The sequence below is a fragment of the Lactuca saligna genome, chromosome 8 (assembly GCF_052625555.1).
Source record: "Lactuca saligna cultivar CGN05327 chromosome 8, ASM5262555v1, whole genome shotgun sequence".
In the NCBI taxonomy this organism is placed as follows: Eukaryota; Viridiplantae; Streptophyta; class Magnoliopsida; order Asterales; family Asteraceae; genus Lactuca; species Lactuca saligna.
Window position 1 is genome coordinate 17,422,231 of NC_136424.1, and position 22,177 is coordinate 17,444,407.

A 22,177-nucleotide genomic window follows, 5' to 3' on the forward strand; every position below is an offset into this window, starting at 1 on the left:
TTATTTTTTAAGCACATAAAATTCTAAAATTTTAAGAAATTCCTTCTACTGCGATGAGATTGTATAAGATATATTACACTTCAAACACTTTGCTAAAAATGATGGAAATGAAATTAACAACTCTACCAAATATTATTCCTATTAAATAAATAGCCTATTAGCAATCCTATCAAATATCAATTTAAATACAAACAAATCCATACAATATTATAAATCATTTCATCAAAAACATTAGAACAAATACTGGATTTTATATATGATGAATATCATAAACGTAATACCAACAATATATTTACCGGTATAATAAAATCAAATATTGATAGAAGCTTTACATATGAGTAGAAGAAATGTTGGCCAGCTTCAGTAGTGCACCATTCTTCATAATATTAGTGCAATTTATGACCATAATAATGTCAAAGATTAATCTAAATCATTTAGATATTAGCAAAGGCCATACTTATAACTTCATTCCAGTGTTGGACTACTTGTACTTTGTAATCTAATGACAAACCCTTGCGGCCTTGCCCACCAACCAAAAACATTTGAAGTCTAATACGAAAAAAAAAAAAAAAAAAAACAGCTAAGTAAATGGAAGATGTTGATCCATCAAATCTTTTACCTTCAACTTCATATCTGAATGAGATAATAATACTATTTGGATGTTGTCCTTTGATCATATTGGTTGCAAGTAACACAAAGTTATATACATCAAAATCACAAAGAGGTCCCATCTTTTTTACCCAAAAAAGCTATACTTCACATTCTTTGGATCCTTTCATTGTATATGTAAGCAAGTTTTGAAAAAATAAAACAAATTGGAAAACAATAAAAATGAATGAGGGTAACTTCTAAAGTATATGTCTAAAAACATTATAAAAAATGTTAAACTTGATCAGGATATCTAATAGTTCCAGCAAGATCAATCTCATTAGAAGAACAATTTGACTTTAACATAATATCAAACCACCAGCTCACACGTGAAAAATTATTTTGAGATATGTTTTGATTTACCTTTATTTTGCTATTTCCAGCAAGAATACTCTCAAATGCATCATAAATCAAGAAGATAATTTGTAATGACAAATTAATGAGTGTGACTTCGCTTTTCAACAACAACATGGAATAGATTTACAATGCACATATGAAATCTCTACATCTGCTTGTGCCTTTCCCCATCCTCTCCTGTACGTTTAAGTGTTATGTTTCAAATTAATAACCAACATATCAAAACTCATGAATAAAAATCAACACCATCGTATTGACAACATATAGAATTGGGTATTTTTATTTCATGTATTACCCATGCCCATTCTCCATGTGTTACTTTTTCCTCGTCTGTTGTTCTTCCTTATTGTCCAGAATCAAGGTCTGCTGAGTTTCTCAAATGCATCATAAATCAAAGGTTAGTGGAATGCATCGGGAAAATATAGGAGGATTAGGTTTCGAGAGTACCTGATATCGATAGGATCTGTGTCAACCCCAGTCCATATAAGTATCTTTAACCACTACAACTAACAATAAATAAAAACTAATGTTAGGAAACCATAAAATAAGATATGAATAAGGTATTACTATAAATTATGAGCTAAGCAGGAGATGTTAATCAATATGAGTTTTGGGAGATGTGATCAAGTGGCTATGTATTGAAGAGGCAAAAAATTGAAATCCATAAGCAGTTTAAGCAACATACATTTAGGTTATTTCGTTTATACATAATACTCGAACAAAACCAAAGATAATTGATAACCTACACTATTTCATCACCAAATCAAACATGTACTCATCAAATCAACCAATTATTATTTAGCGTATTTCGCCATACATAGAACACTCATGTTATAAACCAAATAACCAAAATTGGCAAAAAAAAATGAATAGAAGCAGCCAGGATTAATTCAGATAACATTGAAACCGAGAAAACGTTGAATAGTGCGATCTCACATAGTCTAATCTTCGTATCTTCATCCATGTGCGTCGAGAACTTTTTGAAGGGAAAGGAATTGGAGGAGCTTGGTGGGTAAGAAACAAAGACAAAAAGAGATGATTAATTACGATATATGAAGTCGAATAAAGCCCTAGTCAAGCGGATTCAATTTTGAAGATGATTTGTTTCCTGATTTATTGCGCATTATTTGCTGATTTGTTGAAGATGATTTCTTACTGAGTTTATTGGGTGCATTCATAATCAGTAAGAAAGGAAACTAAAAAGGGAAAATTAGGGGAAATAAAGGAGAAAAAAATAACGCAGGCTAAAAGTCTTGAGCGGGTTGATATAAAAAGGACACGTGGCAAGTAAGGGCATAAAAAAATCAACACGTGTTATTTTAAGGATTCTTTTATTAAGGATGAAGATGAAGATTAATAAAGCAAGTTATTTGTTATTTTGAAAGTAGTTCTTTTTAAGTTTCATAAGTAGTTGATGTCATGAAAAGTACAATGGAAAAAAAAATGTTTCAGATCTTTAGGTTTATTATGTTATGATGTTAATTATTTTCTTATGTTGTATCTTTTGATGTTTGTTATAGTGAATATCGGATAATATCAATGTAGCACAATCAATTTTTGTGATTTGTCCGACTTGACTAATTATGTTTTTTTTTTTTTTTTTTTTTTGCGAATTAGGTCATTTAACTTTTACTGTACATGTCAATTAGGTCATTATCGTTAGTTTTTAACCATTCATCCGTTAACTAGATTTCTAAATTATAGAATGGCCCCTATGGTTTAAATTTCTTTCGTAATTGGTCGTTATAAGCCATGTTTTAAATCGCACGACTAAAACTACCATAATTCTAAAACTCTAGGGACAAAAGTGTAACATTGTCATTATTCTCCCCATTAAATCTGGTTAAAACACGAAGCATAACATTGGATTTCATAAGCACCAAACCAAACAATAGGCAAACTTTTCTTTGATGTTAGCACATAATTTTAGTATTATTACAAAGATAGGTTGTGTGATTTTTAACCCTAAAAGTCTCATTTTATGGAAGAAATCAAGGGAGAGTAAATCTTATCCATTTGTTACAAGACCTACTATCATTCCATTCCATGAAACTACATCTCTAACTTCCATATAATTAAACACCGATCTTGCATATCTGATCATCCCTGATTTTGAATACGTACTAATCAAAGAATTACACATGTATGTAGTTAGCTCAAAGACAAATTTGACAACCATGGTATGAACCTGCATTCCTTTTCACAATTGCACCATTGTCAGCCAAAGCTCCAAGAAAAGTAGCAAATGTGAATGGGTTATGTTTGATTCCTTCTGTTTGCATTTGCAGAAAAAGGTCTATAGCTTGATCGTATAGCCCCTTTAATTAATGAATACCATGTAAGAATTGAAGTCCAAGACACCACATTTCAGTCAGGCATTTCATTGAATACCTTCTCAGCCATTGAAATCGATTTAGTTTTTATGTATATATCAATGAGGGAAGTGTCGGCGCTAACATCCTTAGCAAACACGTATTTAATGCAATCGTATTGTATTTGTTTGCCTAATATTTGATCGCATAAGCTTCTGTATATTTTAAGAACACAAGAAAAGCTTACCCCATTAACTGGTAAACCCAAACGACAAAGACCTGAAACCGAGCTCGAACTCCTTTCGACTATATGATCGAAGTCGAAATCAGGTAGTAGGATTTCGACGGTTTGATCGTTCAAGTTCCCATAGGTTCTCAAGTTGTGGCACCTCGTGCAAACAACCGGTCTCTCTGGCGATTTAGGGTAGGGTTTTTGAGGATTTCATCAGGTTCAAGTAAGAAAATAGTGTGACTGGCATTTGAATAGGCTTTGGAGTATCAAAAGTAACTTAATACCAACAAATCATGAATAACAATGAATTTATCAGATTCAACATATTTGATCGATTTTGAAGGAGCATAAGGTAAGTTGGGATACGAAAGAATTTAGGGAAGATGATGAAAATGTTACACTTTGCTCCCTAGAGTTTTAGACTTATGGTAGTTTTAGTCTTGTGATTTAAAACATGGCTGATAACGACCAATTACGAAAGAAATTTAAACCATAGGCTCCATTCGTGTAATTTAGAAAACTAGTGAATTGAGGAATTGTTAAAAACTAACGATAATGACCTAATTGACATGTACAGTAAAAGTTAGATGACCTAATGCGCAAAAAAAACATAATTTGTCAAGTCGGGTAAATCACAAAAGTTCATTGTGCAACAGTGACACTATCCTGTGAAAATATTTGTTAAAATGTATAGAAACTCAACATGCACAACAAAAACGATTCTTATACCATTAGAGGACAAAGAACTAAAAGATTTTCACAAACTTACAAATTCAAACCTCATTACAAAGTCCTAATCTACTCTATGAATTAACCTAAACTACAATGGTTTACAATAACAATCAAGAAGTGAAATGGTTTACAACAATGTACAAAACTATTATGAAACCCTAAATAAGAGAATGCAAGAACGAGAGAGGCGACTTAATGTGCATGTGTGTGTAAAATATTTGAACTGCTTTATCAGTGCGCTTCTTCCAACATATATGCTCGGGTCATGGATATGAACCGGGTCATGGGCATAAACCATGAACCAAAGGATCCACATGCATATTTCATGAAAGTTTAATCCGCAACCCACAAGAATTCCATAATGACAATCACGAACCCTTTAACCAAAATTAGAACAATTTGAATACAAACCAAGAATCTAGATATTAACACAAATTATCCAAAACCAAAAATAAATAATAAATAAATAATCAGATTGAATATTAGAAAATACAAAGTATTTTCAACATCCCCCCTCAATTGAATTATTTATTTTTCCTTTTTAAACACATCAATTAAACCCATTTTATTTGATAAAAAATCAAGTTGTTTAAAACTTCAGTAAAATAACAACATTTTGATCAAAATTGTTAATCTTTACCTTTTTTAAAACACCATTTAAAATTTTCTCTCTAACAAAATGAAGGTCAACCTCAAAATGTTTAGTACCTTCATGAAAATTTGGATTCAAAGCTAATTTTATGGTTGAATCATTTCCACAAAATATAGAGACAGGAGTTAAACCTTTTACCCCCAAATCAAACAAAAATTTTAATATCCAAATTATTTCACAAGTAGTAGATCCAAGGGCTCTATATTCAGATTTAGTAGATGACTTGGAAACAATAGATTGTTTCACGTTTCTCCAGAAAATCGAGGAGTTATTAAAATAAACCATATATCCAGAAATAGACCTTCTTGTTGATAGGCATTTTGCCCAATCCGCATCCACGAAACCTTTTAATTCAAATGAATCTAACTTAGTTATAGCAATTCCCTTACCAGGACTAGCTTTTAAAAACCTTAATAACCTAAAGCAACTTTTCCATGAGACTTCTTAGGTTTTTGCATGAATTGACTTAGAACCTGAACATCATACAAAATATCAGGTCTGGTAAAAGTAAGATAAATCAATTTACTAATAAGCTTCTGAAACTCAGTTATATTGACCAAAAATCCATCATATTTAGTTAAATCACCATAATTAACTAAAAGATGGGTTTCTAAAGGTGTAGTAACACGTTTGCATCCTAACATACAATATTCATGCAAAAGCTCAAGAAAATATTTCATTTGGTTTAAACACTAACCATTATCCATATTAACAACCTCAATTCCAAGAAAATATTTCAAAATACCAAGGTCATTTATAAAAAATTAAGAATTTCAAAAAACTTTAACCTTATTTAACTCATTTTCATGACTTCTAGATAATATTATATCATCCACGTAAACTAACATAATAGTATCAGAACTCCCAAAATTCCTAATAAACAAAGAATAATCTCTAATGTTTTGTCTAAACCCAAACTTAAACAAAGAATAACATAACTTTTCATTCCACTTCCTAGGTGCTTGTTTCAAACCATATAAAGACTTAACACGTTTGCATACTCTAGTATCATTTTTAGTGAAATAACTAGGAGGGAGAGTCATATAAACATCTTCAGAAATATCACCATATAAAAGAACATTATTAATATCCAATTGATATAAAGGCCATGAGTGATGAACAAATAAATATATAACTACTCTAATAGTGACAATTTTAGCTACAAGAGAAAATGTATCCTCAAAATCAATTTTTTCCCTCTGATTGTAACCCTTAGCTACAAGATGAGCCTTATAGTGTTCTACTTCCCCCATTAGGTTTATATTTAATTTTATAAACCCACTTGCAACCAACAAGTTTTCTATTCAGTAAAGTGCTTCCATTTCTTCATTCATGGTCCTGATCCAATTCGGATCAGAAGAGGCCTCATTGTAACTTTTAGGTTCAATTGTCTTATTCAAGTTTGATACAAAACATCTAGTCTCATTATTTACAAAAGAATAATTAACAGTTCTTTCTATTCCCTACTTATATTTACCCTCTACAACAGGCATATGAGAGTCACGTCTAGCTCTAAAGGACGCAATGGATTAATTTAATGAAGGTGAAGTACATAATTGGACACACTCCTTAGAAATATTAGACAAAATAACAACAAAACCATCAGTAAGAGGCACCACTGCCTCGCCACTTTGGTTGTTGACCTCACTAATACTAGTCTCATCCAGATTAGTGGATGCATCAGCATCATCCCACTGGGGTTCAATTCTCAACTCATCAGTATTAATTGAATCATTTATATACTCATTACAATTAGGTTCATCATAGGAAAAATGATCACTGGTGCCACTATTATCAAAAGACATGTCAATAGAAGTTGACCTTTACTTGCAAGGAAACATAGATTCGTAAAATTTAACATCCCTGGACACAAAAGATGAATTAGTATCAAGATTGAGAATTTTATAATCCTTTTTATCAACTGAATACCCAAGTAAAATACACTTTTCAGCAAGTTCAAAAAATTCATCATTAACATTAAGTTTGACAGCAAAAACAAAGATAACCGAAAACTCTTAAATGTTCAAAACTCGAAGCCCATTTGAAAATAAGACCATAAAGAGATAAACCATTTAAAATAGATGTTGGCATCTTATTGATTAAGAAAACAGAAGTCAAGATCGCATCTCCCGAAAACTTACAGGAACTCCAAATTGGAAAAGAAGAGAACAAGAAACATTAAGAATATGTTTATGCTTTCCCTCTACAACTCCATATTGTTGCAGAATGTACACACACGAAGTTTGATGTATAACACCATTATCAAAACAAAAATATTTCATTCTATTATTTACAAAATCAGTTTCATTATCAGAATAAATAGTTTTAATCTTAGCATTAAACTGATTTAACAAAATTCTAGAAAAAGACTCAAACAATCAAAAACTTCATCTTTATATTTCAAAAGAAAAACCCATGTGGTCCTAGTAAAATAATCCACAATAGTTATAAAGTACTTAAACCCTTCAACAGTAGCAACTCTTTAAGTCCCTAAGTATCTAACTGAATTAATTCACCAAGTTTAGTAGTATTATGTTGACTATGCATAAAAGATTACCTAGCTTGTTTAGATTTATGATAAATGCCACATGGAGGTAAAGGCTCATTGCCAAGTTTCAAAATAGTTTTCAAAGAATTTAAGGCTTGATCAACTGGGTGACCAAGACGACTATGCCAAGTAAGTTTAGAAACAGAACATTTAGAGGCAGACAAGTTAGCAGTTATATTTGAGGGCAAAAGTCAAGATAATATAAACCCCCAGATCCTTTACCACTCTCCACCATCTCCTTTGACATCGAATCCTAGATTTTATAGTTATGTTTAGATAAAGCTACTTCATAACCACTATCCTTGCAAATTTTATGAACGGACAAAAAATTAACATTGAAGTCAGGAACAACAAACACATCAAAAAGAGTAAAATTTGAAGAAAACAAAAATTTTACAATTTTATTTATATAAGTAGAGGACCCATTAGGATGTTAACATGAAGATTGATTTTGGATACATCCACAGTATCACTAAGTTGGGACTCAGAAGCTATCATATGTTAATTAGCTCCTGAGTCAACAATCCAATTTTGAGATGACTGTGAACAAACAAACGCATTTGAGCATTGAATACCTGCCATATTGGCAGAAGCAGACACTTCCTTAATTGTATGATTCTCATTGATTAGACAAAGTAACTTGTGTTGATCACTAGTGAAATAATGTGAATAACCTCCACCAACTGATTCAAAGAGCTAGAATAGACATTACTAGAGTTAACAAAAAAAAATTACATGAAAATCTTACTTTGACCAAACTGATTATTAAATTCATTCCTTGTTTTAAAATCCTTTGGATATCCTATTAGTTTTTAACACTTTTCAATCACATGACCCTTGAGACCACAACGTTTACACTGTAACCCTTGATTCCTAGACTTGTTTTGATTTAGATTTCTCTTAAAATAATTATCCCTGATATGTAATTTAACATAGATACTTGTGTATTCTTGGAAGGACTACCAGAGTTTAAAGACTCATTCTTTTGATGAGACTACTCCCTAGATAAAATAGAGAATGTTGTTTTAACATTAGGCAAAGGTTCCATTAAAAGAATATGACTCTTAAATTAATTATAGACATCATCAAGACCACTAAGAAATTGCATTAGTTTCATTAGTTTAGAGTGATCATTAAACTTAGTTGCAACTTCACAAATACATTCAGTAAAACCATCAAATTGCCAGTGTGATCATTAAACTTTAGTAAAACCATTAGTTTAGAGTGATCATTAAACTTAGTTTCATTAGTTTAGAGTGATCATTAATTACCAATGTGGAAAACTTTGGGGGATGTTGTGCCATCACGCCGGCCCTTGTCTTTAGTATCGGATGTACCTGAAACATAAACCAAAAACGGTAAGCACAAAGCTTAGTGAGTTCCCCAAAGTACCACATACCATAACATACAAGTGCCATAGGCTACCCCAATGATCTTTCCTTGTAATGTCGTGGGCTAAATCTCTGTCTTATATACAAGTTCCATGGGCTACCCCCGTGGTCTTTTCTTGCAATGTTGAGGGCCAAATACAGGTCTTACATATAAGTGCCATGGGCTACCCCCATGGTCTTTCATATAATTTCCAGCGGCCAGATCCTGGTCTTTTATGCAATTTCCAGGGCCAGATCCTAGTCTTTCATGCAAGTATCACAGAGACAAATAGCATTCTACATAACAAAGTAATGGGTCGGCATTAGTGCCTTCGACCCATTGATATAGTGAGAAAACTCACCTCACAACCTGAAAGAATAGTTGCATTGATCATTGCTCTAAAAGTTATCTCTACCGATCACCTATACAATTAACAGGAACCCAAATCTCAAACTATAAATCAAATTACCCAAAATGTCCTTAGATCAAACTTGGTCAAATTCAACGCTCAAGGTCCAAAAGTCAATATTCCTTCCCGACGGAGTACGCCCTACGTACCAAGAGAGTACGCCCAGTGTACTCTGTTGTTGACCAAAAGCGACACGCTAACCATGTACGTGCAACGTACCACCAGGTATGCCCAACCTACACAGCCTGGTCTCATAACTCCATTAAGAGCTTATTTCATTAATCCTTACGTCCAAAATCAAATCCAACCCCAAAATAATGTCCTAAGTGATAAAATTTCCAACTTTTAGACTTTGCATGGATATAAAGTGCTTATTGTCCAAAACCCTAAGTTCTTAACCCAATAAGACATCATAACTCTTGTATGGAAGGGATAGAAGGGCGAAGATTACATTTTTATGGTTCATAATAGATGAAGTTTCCAACATTATCATTAGAATGGTCCCAACAAACAAGATCTAGTCTTTAAGTCTCAAAGGGACCCAAAAGTGCATCTTTTTCAACTTAATCCATTAAGTACAAGTCTTCAACCTTGAAATATGAAACCAAATGATGTTTAGATGGCTAAAGTTTCCAACTTTATCCATAACAAGGTCACACACTTTCAAGATCTGAACTTTATGCACTTAAAGTAACCAAAAGCTCATAACACCCAAAACTAGCTAGATTAACAATTTCATCATCAAGATTCAATTTTTATACCTCTAGAAGAAAGATCAAGGTGAACAAAGTCTATATCTACAAGCTCTAATGCAACCAACACGTCTTCAAAGTGCACCAAGAACACTCCAAAGCACTTAAAAACACCTTCTTTTTTCTCTCACAAGGCTCAATCAAGAGTTAAGGTTACAAGAGAGGGTGTTGGAGAGGTGGGGGCTGAGAGTGAAATGGGTTTGGGGAAGTTAAGGATCTTAAATAGGGATCAAACCACGATTGTGTACATCCAATGTACTAGGGATGCCCTAGTACACCCTGTTGGATTAGTGTCTAAGTCCATAACTATTTTGGTATGTACTTGACCCGATGGTGCATGGTCCTTTTGGGTTGCCTTCACCAAAGCAACTTGATAGGATGAATTATGGAGAGTAAGGATTAAATATGATTTATTAATGTATTATGAGAATAATATATTAAAGGAGAAATCATATTGTTTAATTAATATTAGTCAATAATTAATTGGTAATTAGTTTTGTGACTAAAAGAGATTAATTAAACTTAAGGGACTGGAATTGTAATTATAAGATAATTATAATTTGGGCCATGGATTGCCTTGTATTAAGGGATGGACGAATTCTAATGGGAAACCCATAAGGAAATCGTCCATGGGCTTGATAAAAGGAGTCTATGGGTTGCTTAGGGCTTAAGCATCCAAATTAGGGTTTCCTTGTTAGATAACCCTAATAGCCCAACTATATAAAGACCTTTAAGGCTCAAAAACGTGGCTAATGTTCTTGCTAGGGTTTCTACACGTTTTGGTAGCCTCCAACCTCTCTCCTCTTCATCCTCTTGCTTATGGTGTTTGTGAGCCATTAGAGGAGTGACACTTGTGACTCTAAGCATTCCAAAGTCAAGACAAGGATGAATTGGGATTGTTATTGCTACATAACAATCAAGTTATGATCTTAAACCTAATTACATATTAGTATGATTACTTGTATGTTAGAATTAGGGTTTATAGTCTTGGATTCAAAGCATGTACAATAGAGAAACCTAGATCCAAGCATTAGGGTTTGTATGAGCACATAGGATGTCTTATGACCAAAACCCATCAGTGGTATCAGAGCCAGGTTTGGTTTTAATTGTATTGATGCATTGTATAACTGAAAAATTCGATTTTTTGGATTGTGGAGGCTGGACTCGCCAAGTCCATGGTTGAACTCGCCGAGTCCATGCAGACTCGACGAGTCCATGCCTGACTCGACGAGTCAACTCGTCAGATAATGTTTATCTCGGGATTTCTTGCTATTTTTGCATATGGATAGTTACCTTATCATGTTAGATCAATATAAATCCGATTTTATGATATATATGACTATATTCTTGATCTAATTAAAGATAATTATCAATTTATAAGATAATTGTTTCCTTATAAGATAATTGATTAATTATTTTGAGTAAATTGATAAATTGTTTTGCAAGAAATCATTAAATAAATCAAATATGGATAATTATGTGATTAAATGTTAATTTAAAATTATTTGTTATTTGATCCTTGTTGTTATGAAAGGTTTCATATTTTCCCCTTTAGGTTTTATAGTTTAAATTTGAACCCAAAAGTTTTGAAAAATAAGCATCTACCTTGTTATAAGTTTCAAATAACTCATTCCATATATCTTCAGCTTTTTAAGAATAAGCATGACCAACGTAAATAGACTCAGAAATTGACCCTAAAATCCGAAAACATACAACAGCATTGGCACGTTTCCACTTTATCAAGTTTAAGAGTCCCATCTACAAAGCCTAGTTTATTAGGAGCCTTAAGGCTCTTATGATAGCACTACGCCATAACCTAAATTTTTCATTTCCAGTCAACGTTATAGTTATAATAGATGTTAGAGCATTATCAGACAGGTGAATATAAATAGGATCATCAAAATCAACTGTATTATCTTTACCATGACCACCAGATATGTCAGTAGGACTAATCATATTAAACAAATAGCAGGAATCAGATAAGAAAAATATGAATCACAAAATAAGACAATTGTATTGACTTAAAGTCCAGATGGTCACTACAGTATGTCGGGGCCCATGACAATCAATACAGAGTCAAAAAAACAATCACGAAGATCAAAGTAGAACCCAAGAATGAATAAATAATTGGTGTACTCAAGAAAACCAGGATCTCCCACAGCTCTCTACCTAAAAATAGTGATAGAAGGGAACAATAAAACCCTCACATAGCAGATGAGCATAAACGAAGGCGGATTGACTCCATTTTTCCATTCTCTACTAGGGTTTATCGGTGATGAAATCTCCCTTAGAGAGTTATTTCAAACAAGAGGATTGGCCGATTGAAAGACATAGGGCGAAATCACAAATGGCAAGACAATCACCAATCGTAAGCAACAAACCTGCAAAATTACACTATCGCATTACCAGGGTCTTAATTGAACACAAATTTGTTTCTATTTTTCACAACTAGCATTTTAGGGCCAAGAATTTCTATCCATGTGTAATTTACTATTAGTGTATTTTGTAACCCTAAGTATGATGTTATACAAGTTATTCATTCAAAAACAACAATTCGAATCAAAACTCACTCGTACAAGCTCGAAACCTAATTCAATACACTACATTCATTCAACTTTGGGCTTGTAACCCTAACTTCTCGGTTCAAACCTATTATTGGACCCAAATTCACTTATTGGGCCTAATGGGCTAGTATCTCCTCAACTTGGTCCTTTTGGGCCAAGAATCCACATTTGGGCCCTATTTGGACCCACATTCATTAAGCAATAGTATTTTAGGCCATAAGACTCTTCATGGGCATTATTGGGTCGAAAACCACTCAATTAACCACATTAGGCCGAAAACCCCTTTCTTTTACCATTTTGGGTCGTAAGCTCCTAATGGGCCGAAAAGATTTCTTATTAGGATTTATATGTTCAGTTGCTATTCAAATTCCAAGCCCAATATCTTTTTCTTTCTCCTTTCCCCTAATTTTCGGTTTTTGATAATAATAATAATAATAATAATAATAATAATAATAATAACTTATCAATGATAATTGTACACTTGACACCTCATTGTTGTTTAGTGGTAATCCAAGCAATTATCTTCCATACTTCTAAGTTCAAACCATCATGTATCGAACATTTAATTCCCTATCTCTTATCTCCTTAAACTCTTTGTCGAATACCTCTTTTCTCACCACTCTTCATTTCAATTTTCACACTTATTTTCCTTCCTTCTCAAACACAAGAAGATTTCCTTCATCCATCCTTTCAAATTTCGAAGATTTGTGGGTGTGTTCAAGAATTCTTCATCATAGATCACCACTAGGTAAGTTATTATCACTCTCAAATGATTTGTTCCATTTCATGTAAATACTCTCACTCATAAACACTCCATTTCGTGTTCTAGCTTCCTAGAAACATCCAAGTTTCAAAAACTCTTCCTAGAAGCATTCAAGGCCAAATCTCCTTCATTCTTCTCTTCAAAACCCAACTAACATCAAGGTGAACTTCATACCCCCTTGTTTTTTAGTTTTACTATCTTTTAGGGGAGAATACAAGATAGTTTTGTGGTTAATCTTATTATTATGCATGTATGTGTGTATTTTTTATGTTATATGGTGTGAACATGTCATGAAAACTTGTTAAACAACCACAAAATTTGAAATATCTTCCAAGTATTGGTGATATTTGTAAACAAACTATTAGAAGTAACTTGTAAAATGTTTGAAAAGAGTAAACATGAAAAATTTACTAGAAAATCCAAAGAATGTGTATAAAAGGACCATTCTTAACAAATAAGATAAAGAATATGGGCTTTTGGAGTCATTTTCGGTTTTGTGGAGCAAAAGTGTTATTTTTCATAAAAATGGATTTTATTTGGAAATTTACGGTTTCATGGGCTAAAAATATCATTTTTTTATAAAATGGGCCTTATTTGACTATTTTCGATTTTAATGGGCCTAAAATGCCATTTTTAACAAAAATGGACCTTATTTGTAAACTTTCGGTTATAATGGTCCTAAAATGTCATTTGCAATAAAAGGGGCTTTTTTTGTAAATTTTCGGCTTTGATGAGCCAAAATATCAAATTTTGATAAAAGTGGGTCTATATTGAAAATTTTCGGTTATTTGGGCCAAAAAGGTCACTTCTAACAAAAATGGGACTTTTATGTCATTTTTAGTACTAATTGGACTATAATGATCATTTTGATAATAAATGGGCTCTTTACGACTTTTTACTCAAATTGGGCTTGTTACACTCATTTACATGTTTATTGGGCTTTACATACTCGTTTCATACTTATTGGACTTGTTATACTCAATTACATGTTTATTGGGCCTCATATACCCATTTACATGCTTATTGGGCCTTGTATACTCATTTCATGTTTATTGGGTCTTATATGCCCATTGACCTTCTTATTTGGGTCTTACGACACATTTTATGTTAATCGGGCTGATAACAATAAATATTTGACATTTTGATAAAAAAAAAACAAATTGTATTTTTCCAATGTTTTGTAGTCAAATACGTACTCGAAACATTATTTAAAACATTAAATAATGTGATACATTGTTCGCATAAATTTAGTTAAGGCTCTTGTGAGACATTCCTTCATTTATACCTACCTAGTGTACACCGTAAAACCTGTAGTTATATCCAGAGTCTACTGGAGGGAGAGCGAGAGTTTGTGTATAGATATATAAGGGATTGACACCCCCACACATGATTTGTTCGCTATAGCTAAATTAGGCCAGTCTAGGGTGACAAATATCTTACATTAAACGCGACACCTGAAAAACGTCATGACAGGCATATCAGTCACATCAAGCATGGTTATAACGACTCACATAGAAATTAACAAACACAATAAATTTACGGAATACATATACTATACTCTTGACACATTGTACGATCTATAAATTTACTACATTACTCGAGTCTTATGGTTTTAAGACCACAACACTTTTACCAACATAAAATATCGGATTTTTGGGGAAATACATTGTACACTATCATTTACCTACAACTGAAAATATAAGATTTTCTAGAACTCTCTTTATACACTGTCAAAATAGAAACACACATGCTGTAATACAAGATTTGGAACAAACCTCTCAAACCATTTTTACAGAATATATATCGGATTTTCTGGTGTTTACAAAATGGTACAAAGTTTTTCATACAAACATACGTATGAACTCACCAACATTATATATGTTGATATTTTCAAAATAACTTGTATTCTTAGGGACTCGGTTAACAGGTCGGCCGTCAAGAAAATGTGGACTTTTGCTGTATTTTTGCTTTCATCATACATTTAATATTTTGGCATGTAATTCGTGAACAAATACAATGATGTAAACCATGTATGTTATATTATTGAATGTATGGTGATGATGTTGTCTATGATTCATTTATATACACTGTGATGATATTACAAAGTGAAGTCACCCACCCCCGAACGTTTCCGCCATTTTGGTTCAGGGATGTGACACTATTCAGGAATAATAACGTGGAAACCCTAGATCGAAACGTAAAAGCCTATATTTTCACACTTTGTGTCACTAATCTAGAGATTTCAACGAAAAACTCCATATCTAACAAAAACATGTGAAGATCTAACAAGATCTGAAAAAGAAAAGAGATCAGAAGATACATTTTGATTCGACAAACATTGAAACGTAAACCAGTGGTCGGAATCGAAAAATGGTGCCTTAAAGCTCTGATATCATGTTAAAAGGTAACTCGACATGCACAACATCAACGATTCTTATATCATTATATGACAAAGAACCTAAAGGTTTTCAAGAACTTACAAATTCAAACCTCGCTACAAAGTCATAATCTACTCTCTGAATTAAACACTCAACCTAAACTACAATGGTTTACAACAATGATCAAGAACTAAAACGATTTACACCAATGTACAAAACTATTATGAAATCCTAACTTAGAGAATGTGAGAACGAGAGAGACGACTAAATGTGTATGTGTGTGTAAAATATTTGAATTGCTTCATCAATACACTTCTTCCAACATATATACTCTTGTCATAGATATGAACCGGGTCATGGGCATAAACCATGAACAAAAAGGATCCACGTGTATATTTCTTGCAAGTTTAATCCGCAACCCACAAGAATTCCATAGGGATAATCACAACCCCTTTGGCTAGAGTTAGAACAATTTGAATACAAACAAAGAATCCAAATATTAACATAAATAACCCAAAAACATAAATAAATAATGAGATTGAATATTATAAAATACCAAGGTTCTAAATAACGTAAGTCGTGACTTGGCGGCAATATCAAGCCTCAAACTTTTCCGAACCTTGGCGAGTCACGACGTTTGTAAGGCGTGACTTAAGGCGGCAATTTTCTATATAATTAATATTTTTATATGTATTTTCAATTATTATTCATTTTTATACACATATATGAGTTAAGGCGTCATTTTGGCAAAGCTTGACGGCAGATGCAAGCCTTGGAGTCGTGGCGCGCTATGGCGGAGCCATGACGAGCTTTTTAGAACCTTGTAAAATACTAAGTATTTCAACAATATTTTAATTATTCTATTATTGAAGTTATTAACTTATTATTATTATTAGCTACCAAAATATCCTATAAACGTATTCTGACATCACAAGTTAATTTAATACAACCATATTCGGTCTAGTTAATAAACTTTTTGCTTCAAATAACCATATGTGTTTTTCAAAACGTTTTTGGTCTAATTTTTGAGTTATGAAATATCTAATGTGTTTTTCTTGGTTTGTGGGTGGATCACAAATTCACAATGGATATTTTGCATTGTTTATTTAAAGTGTTTATTGATTTATTGTTGTTTGATAAAGTAATAGAGGATTTTAGATGTTTGGGTATGAAGATTCATAAGCAGTTATTAACTTAAATAATGAGTTTTTTGATAAATTACTTTTTTCTTACTTATTGACGTATTTAAGAAGTTATTTATAGGTTAATTACTAACTACACATATAAGCATCATTTCTTAAGCACTAAAAACTAACTTATTAGCTTATTACGTTTTGTACGGAATAAAGTTAAACCAAACTTTTCTTTTTAAAATTTCCTTTTGTTACCGGATAAACAAATAAAGTTTTACTAAAAAAACATAAGATTATATGTTTTAAATAAATGATCCCAAACACCCCTAATAAAAAAGATTGAAAAAGTTGATGGGTTAGTGGGTTGTTTCCTTCTATTCATTGTAGAAGCGCATTAAAGTTGTGTTCATTCGCAAGCATATAATTTATAATTGGCCCAATGTCTTTGAGGATATCTGGCTGGCCCACATACACATTGAATATCTTACGGGTGGAGGGTGATTCTTTAACCGGAAAATTGACTGTGATAAAAATTCAAGATTTTATATGAATAAACTTTTTAAACAGAATAATTACCTTCATTTATGGATCGAATGTGGCATATTTTGATGAGAAATAATCACAGCTCTACATTTCAAAAGGGCCCCATCAGTTTTCACTATTTGAGTATTTTCTACAATTTCCACATCCGTATATAATATAGCACGTGCTTGTATCTAGTTTACATCAAAACTGATATTGATTATTTTAAACCTTCGATATTAAGAAATTTATCGTCGGTAATTGAGGTTTTCTTCATCGGGGAAAAAAAAATAGTAACGATATACTGGATTATTCTATGTTGGAAGGCATATATTTCAATCTATTCTTATATATCGATTATACAATATTTCACTAACATGTATATGATCAATTATATATTCATAATAAAGATGCCGTTCATATCATTAATTTTCACAAGTTATTTTTTCAGAATTTGTAATTTAATCAGTCGCTCTTTGTAAATGATCGTTTCACTATGTCGTTTATTTGTTAACTATATTGTAATGTAGTACAATCAGGTTTTCGAATTTTTATATTTTCCGTAATTAATTTGAATCATAACAGGACCTTTTTTTTAACATCGTCAGTGACTCACATGGAAATCAAATCAAAGTGACTTGTAAGACAATACATGAATAAAACTAACTAAAGTTAAACCAGGATCGAAGCATACGAGCAAGTGGTAAATAAAGTTAAAAGTATAATGTCAGGGTAAAGTAGTAATTTTGTCTGTATATTTATATGTATTAAATATAAAATATAATATTTGAGAATTTCAATGGAAGTTCGTATGTATTTCTTTTCAAATCGTCCGAAACTGAACAAATTGTGAAATTTACAAGAAAATCTTGTGAATTAGGCATATCTGAATCAATTTCGTTGAAAATGTTGTAAATTTCGTTATAAATTTGCAAAAACGTTATGCATTTTAGAAAAGGAAAGGTACGAAGACGACATTTGTCATCATCCTCACCAGGTCAAACACTTGTTCGCCAAGGCTCCTCCTTCAATAACAATAAAATCATTTAATTTAATCTTAACCGAAACAAATTTTTCATAAATGTTTCAAATTTCAGCGATCAAGTTCAACCCAATACGACATGGAGGAAGAACAAGAACAAGAGAACAATTCTACTGATGAAACCTCAAGGTGAGTGAAATTTTTACTATAAAATCAACTGTAGTAGTGGTGATTTGGGTTTTTTGATGAAATCAATGAAACATTGAATAATTTGCAGGTTGAAGATTAAGGAAGACTATATAAGCAAATTACCATATGAAGTTCTTGCTCAAATTCTCTCAATTTACCCTTTGGATTCTGGATCAAAAGCCGTAGCTATCTTTACAGGTTTATGGAACAGACCCTGCATCCAACATAAAGGAAGAACAGTCAAACTTCAAGATTTTGAATCGATCATTAGTAGTTTCCTTGTTAATTTCGATGAAAACAATCCTTTAAAGAAACCCAGAAAGCTTGAATTTCATTTCAATCGAGGGTCGATCGTCACAGCGTCAATCGGGTTGAACAAGAAACTGAATCTGGATTTTTCCAAAGGAAAACAAGAATTCCCAAGGCAATTTGGGTGGGAAATCGTGTTAAACACTTTGGATTTTGCTCAGCCTTCTCCATATCCGTTTTCTGTGAAGACCCTGAAATTAACTTCAGTTAATTATTTAAGCTGCGAATTGGTTACGTCTCTGATCAACAAATTTCGGTATGTTGAGACATTGATCATCGACAAGTGTAATGGACTGAGGTCTTTGAGGGTTGAAGGTCTTGCCAAGCTTACCAACTTAATCGTTCGAGATTGTGTTGATCTTAAGTCGGTTTTCATCGAGACTTTGGAGCTCAAAACTCTTCGATATGGCGGACCCCTGTGCTGGTTTTCGTTGAAGAATGTAATGTACTTGGAAGACGTGATGTTAGATTTCGAATGTCCAGGGTTTATCCACTTGAATCATCACCTTTACAATCCGCTCTTGCGAGCAATTCGAGATGTTAAAGTGCTTACATTCCATGGATGGATGTTTAAGGTAAGTTTGTATTGACTTGTAAATAGTTCAACAGTCTTTGATTCGGTTTCTTGTAGGACGTATTTCGACAATTGCTGTTTTCGAAGCAAAACGAGGAGCATTTCAGATTCAGCAAACTTGAAGATTTGTGGTGGGTTGATTCTTGTATGGAAGATCATCACATCAATTGGTTGTTTTGTTTCTTGAAGTTCTGCACTTCTCTCAAGAGGTTGTTCATAACTGTAAGTTCCCGCCTTCTTTTGTCATAAATCACGCTGATATCGATGTTTAATCGATCAATCAGTTCTTCCACGAAGGTTCTAACATGGCACAATGAACTTGCAGATCGACCCACGAAGCTACTCGACGCCGTCTGCCGGTGATGATGAGAGGCCCATCAAGGTCCAAAAGGGGCAACTCCGGAAGCTGAAAATGGTGAAACTTGAAGGATTTAAGGAGGAGGAAGACGCAATGTTGTTGAAGGAGCGTATGTTGGAAGTTTTCGGTGCTGAACCTCGAGTTGTAGACGTGAGTCAGGGGATGCACGCCAGGTGTTTGATAAGAATCCCGAAGCGACAAGCGTTTGGTAAAGAAAAAGAATCAAAAAAGGTGAAGTTTCACTACAAGTTTGTGGAAGAAGTTGAAGGCAACGGAGGTTTGTGTTCTAGGCATCCTCACATGCCATAAAAATTGCATCTTTTCTCACATTTTGACCAATTTTATGAAATAAACCACGGATTGTAATTTGGAAATTCTAACGGAGTTACCATTAATCAAGATCATACTATATAAATAACAAAACAAAACAACACATCTTATTTAATCCCCTAAAAGCAATTGAAAAAACTTAGCCTACTTTCCAAAAAATGACAAAATCAATTTCACTAATAATCATAAACTAAACCAAAAAACCAAATAATCAATAATCGGTTACCGGAAGCGCCTCATGCTCATCTATAAAAATATTATCATATATAAGTGCTGCAATAGTGGCACCAAGAAACGGGCCGACCCAGTAGATCCAGTGATTTTTCCACACCCCGCTCACCACGGCTGGACCAAAGCATACCGCCGGGTTCATTGATGCACCATCATACGCACCGCCAACTAAAATATTTGCACCCACTATGAACGCGATTGCCAAAGGTGCAATAATTCCAATATTGCCCTTCTTGGGATCCACTGCGGTGGCGTACACCGTGTAGACTAGACCGAATGTCATCACGATCTCCAACACGAGTGCGTTTCCAACTGTAACATCTGGTGATAGCCCACACGCTGGTGTTGCCTACAATCATTTTTTATTTTAATCCACAACATATGTTTTAAAATATAAATGTAACTAACATGTGAATTAAGTAATATGTGAATTAAGTAATAGTGTTTATTTATAGAAATATTTGGGATTGTTTATTTAAAACAACTTATGTTTGTTTTTACTTTTTACTTAAGTTATGCGGTATCAAACCTATTATTAGATTTTAAGTTGAGATGTATTTTGAAGAAAAAAGAAACTCTATCGACAAACATGTAAACTTGTTAGTGTCTTAATAAGTTTAGTCAAGTTTTTTTTGGCTTATGTCGTTATATTCCGGTAAAGTTCAGAATTGAGTTTAACCGTTTGGTCTTACCATTCCACCGGTGACATACTGGAGGAGCAAGCAGGCGACAAGGGATCCGAGTAATTGACCGATCCAATACACAATCGCGCTTAAAAACGAGATATTCCCGCCAATGAAGGAGCCAAATGTGACGGCCGGATTTACATGGCCGCCGGAAATGTTTGCACCAACCGAAACCGCCACAAATAAGGCAAAAGCATGGGATAGGGAAGCCGCCACTAGGCCTGACGGCGTTGCCGGAGCATCATACGTCAGCTTACCTGATCCCAATAGTTAATTAATTAAGAAATTAAAAAAATATATATTTTTTATTTCATTAAATAAATAGCATAATTAACAACATACCGTAAGCCATGCCGGAGCCGGAGCCGGCAAATACAAAAATGAAGGTGGAAATGAATTCCGATAGGCCGGATTTGAGTGTATTGGGGTGGGCGGCTTCCCCCGGGGATCCGATGGTGATTCTGTAAAGAGGCATGTTTTGGGGAAAAATAATAAATGTCTGTAAATTTGAAAATCGATCACTTGTGTTGAGTGTGATCTGGGTGGTAAGTAGAGAGAGTATGTGTTTATAAATACCAGAAATAACGGCTCAGGAACCCCGGTATTGCATAGCAAGCCCGATTAAAAAGGATTCAAAAGAGGTCAGGTGATGACATGTGTATGGTGGAGCAAGAAGATGCTAAAAAGAAGCTAAAATTTTGACCCCGATTCTAGGGTTCAGAGCAAGAAGAAGCTAAAATTTTGATCCCGACTCCTTCCTTTAGCAGACGTCGCCGCCTCCTCCGTCTTCCAGCCACCACATCCCCCTCCACCTGCAGCGCCTCCTTCTGCCCAGCACTGTGCATTTTCTGATTTTGTTCTTCTTACGACCAAAAGATGCCCGCTTTAGGTTTGTTTTTTTCTAAAAAAATCATTTTCTGATTTCGTCTGTTGAGATAGATTATAGAATTTGTATTCTGCAAAATCGATTTCATTTTTGAATTTCTGATCAAAATTTTTGGGCAATATCATTTTTATTTGTTTTTTTGTTTTGCCTTGAAAGTTGAAACTACCCAAAGTACCCCCCCTGTAACATTGTTCTTTTGTACTTATTGTATTATTGCACTTTCAAATCTTTTCTTATTATTGTTTTAACGCCCACCAAA

The 22,177-nt window shown here is 33.4% G+C and overlaps 2 protein-coding genes and 1 long non-coding RNA gene across 5 annotated transcripts; 1 reads left to right on the forward strand and 2 right to left on the reverse strand.

Annotated features, from left to right (window-relative positions):
- Positions 1 to 1,016: 1,016 nt before the first annotated feature.
- On the reverse strand, positions 1,017 to 2,213 carry LOC145013396 (uncharacterized). Its single transcript, XR_013664962.1, has 4 exons — positions 1,942 to 2,213; positions 1,453 to 1,511; positions 1,301 to 1,371; positions 1,017 to 1,182 (listed from the first exon to the last, which is right to left on the reverse strand). It is a non-coding gene; the product is annotated as an uncharacterized LOC145013396 (long non-coding RNA).
- A 16,038-nt stretch (positions 2,214 to 18,251) lies between these two features.
- On the forward strand, positions 18,252 to 20,184 carry LOC145012269 (F-box protein At2g39490-like). 2 transcript variants are annotated; one of them, XM_078971060.1, is made up of 5 exons: positions 18,252 to 18,370; positions 18,471 to 18,544; positions 18,633 to 19,428; positions 19,485 to 19,649; positions 19,753 to 20,184. In XM_078971060.1, exons 2-5 carry the CDS (start codon positions 18,495 to 18,497, stop codon positions 20,092 to 20,094), a joined length of 1,353 nt encoding a protein of 450 aa, XP_078827186.1. In that variant the 5' UTR covers positions 18,252 to 18,370; positions 18,471 to 18,494; the 3' UTR covers positions 20,095 to 20,184. The 2 variants fall into 2 exon arrangements, with proteins under 2 accessions (XP_078827186.1, XP_078827185.1); XM_078971059.1 differs by lacking the exon at positions 18,252 to 18,370 and having other exon boundaries at positions 18,390 to 18,544.
- On the reverse strand, positions 20,171 to 22,024 carry LOC145012270 (aquaporin TIP1-3-like). Of its 2 annotated transcripts, XM_078971062.1 has the most exons (4): positions 21,609 to 22,024; positions 21,375 to 21,493; positions 21,039 to 21,289; positions 20,171 to 20,695 (listed from the first exon to the last, which is right to left on the reverse strand). In XM_078971062.1, the coding sequence occupies exons 2-4, from the start codon at positions 21,382 to 21,384 to the stop codon at positions 20,327 to 20,329; spliced, it is 630 nt and encodes a 209-aa protein (XP_078827188.1). In that variant the 5' UTR covers positions 21,385 to 21,493; positions 21,609 to 22,024; the 3' UTR covers positions 20,171 to 20,326. The 2 variants fall into 2 exon arrangements, with proteins under 2 accessions (XP_078827188.1, XP_078827187.1); XM_078971061.1 differs by having other exon boundaries at positions 21,375 to 22,024.
- Positions 22,025 to 22,177: the final 153 nt, after the last annotated feature.

What these genes read in the sequence shown, in the direction of transcription:
- LOC145012269 (XM_078971060.1), top strand. Translation starts at nt 18,495, where the DNA reads ATGGAGGAAGAACAAGAACAAGAGAACAATTCTACTGATGAAACCTCA. An exon ending in TCTACTGATGAAACCTCAAG is followed by an intron (nt 18,545 to 18,632) that starts GTGAGTGAAATT and finishes AATAATTTGCAG; the next exon opens with GTTGAAGATTAAGGAAGACT. An exon ending in TCAAGAGGTTGTTCATAACT is followed by an intron (nt 19,650 to 19,752) that starts GTAAGTTCCCGC and finishes ATGAACTTGCAG; the next exon opens with ATCGACCCACGAAGCTACTC.
- LOC145012270 (XM_078971061.1), bottom strand. Translation starts at nt 21,507, where the DNA reads ATGCCTCTTTACAGAATCACCATCGGATCCCCGGGGGAAGCCGCCCAC. An exon ending in CGGCTCCGGCATGGCTTACG is followed by an intron (nt 21,290 to 21,374) that starts GTATGTTGTTAA and finishes TATTGGGATCAG; the next exon opens with GTAAGCTGACGTATGATGCT. An exon ending in AGTATGTCACCGGTGGAATG is followed by an intron (nt 20,696 to 21,038) that starts GTAAGACCAAAC and finishes AAATGATTGTAG; the next exon opens with GCAACACCAGCGTGTGGGCT.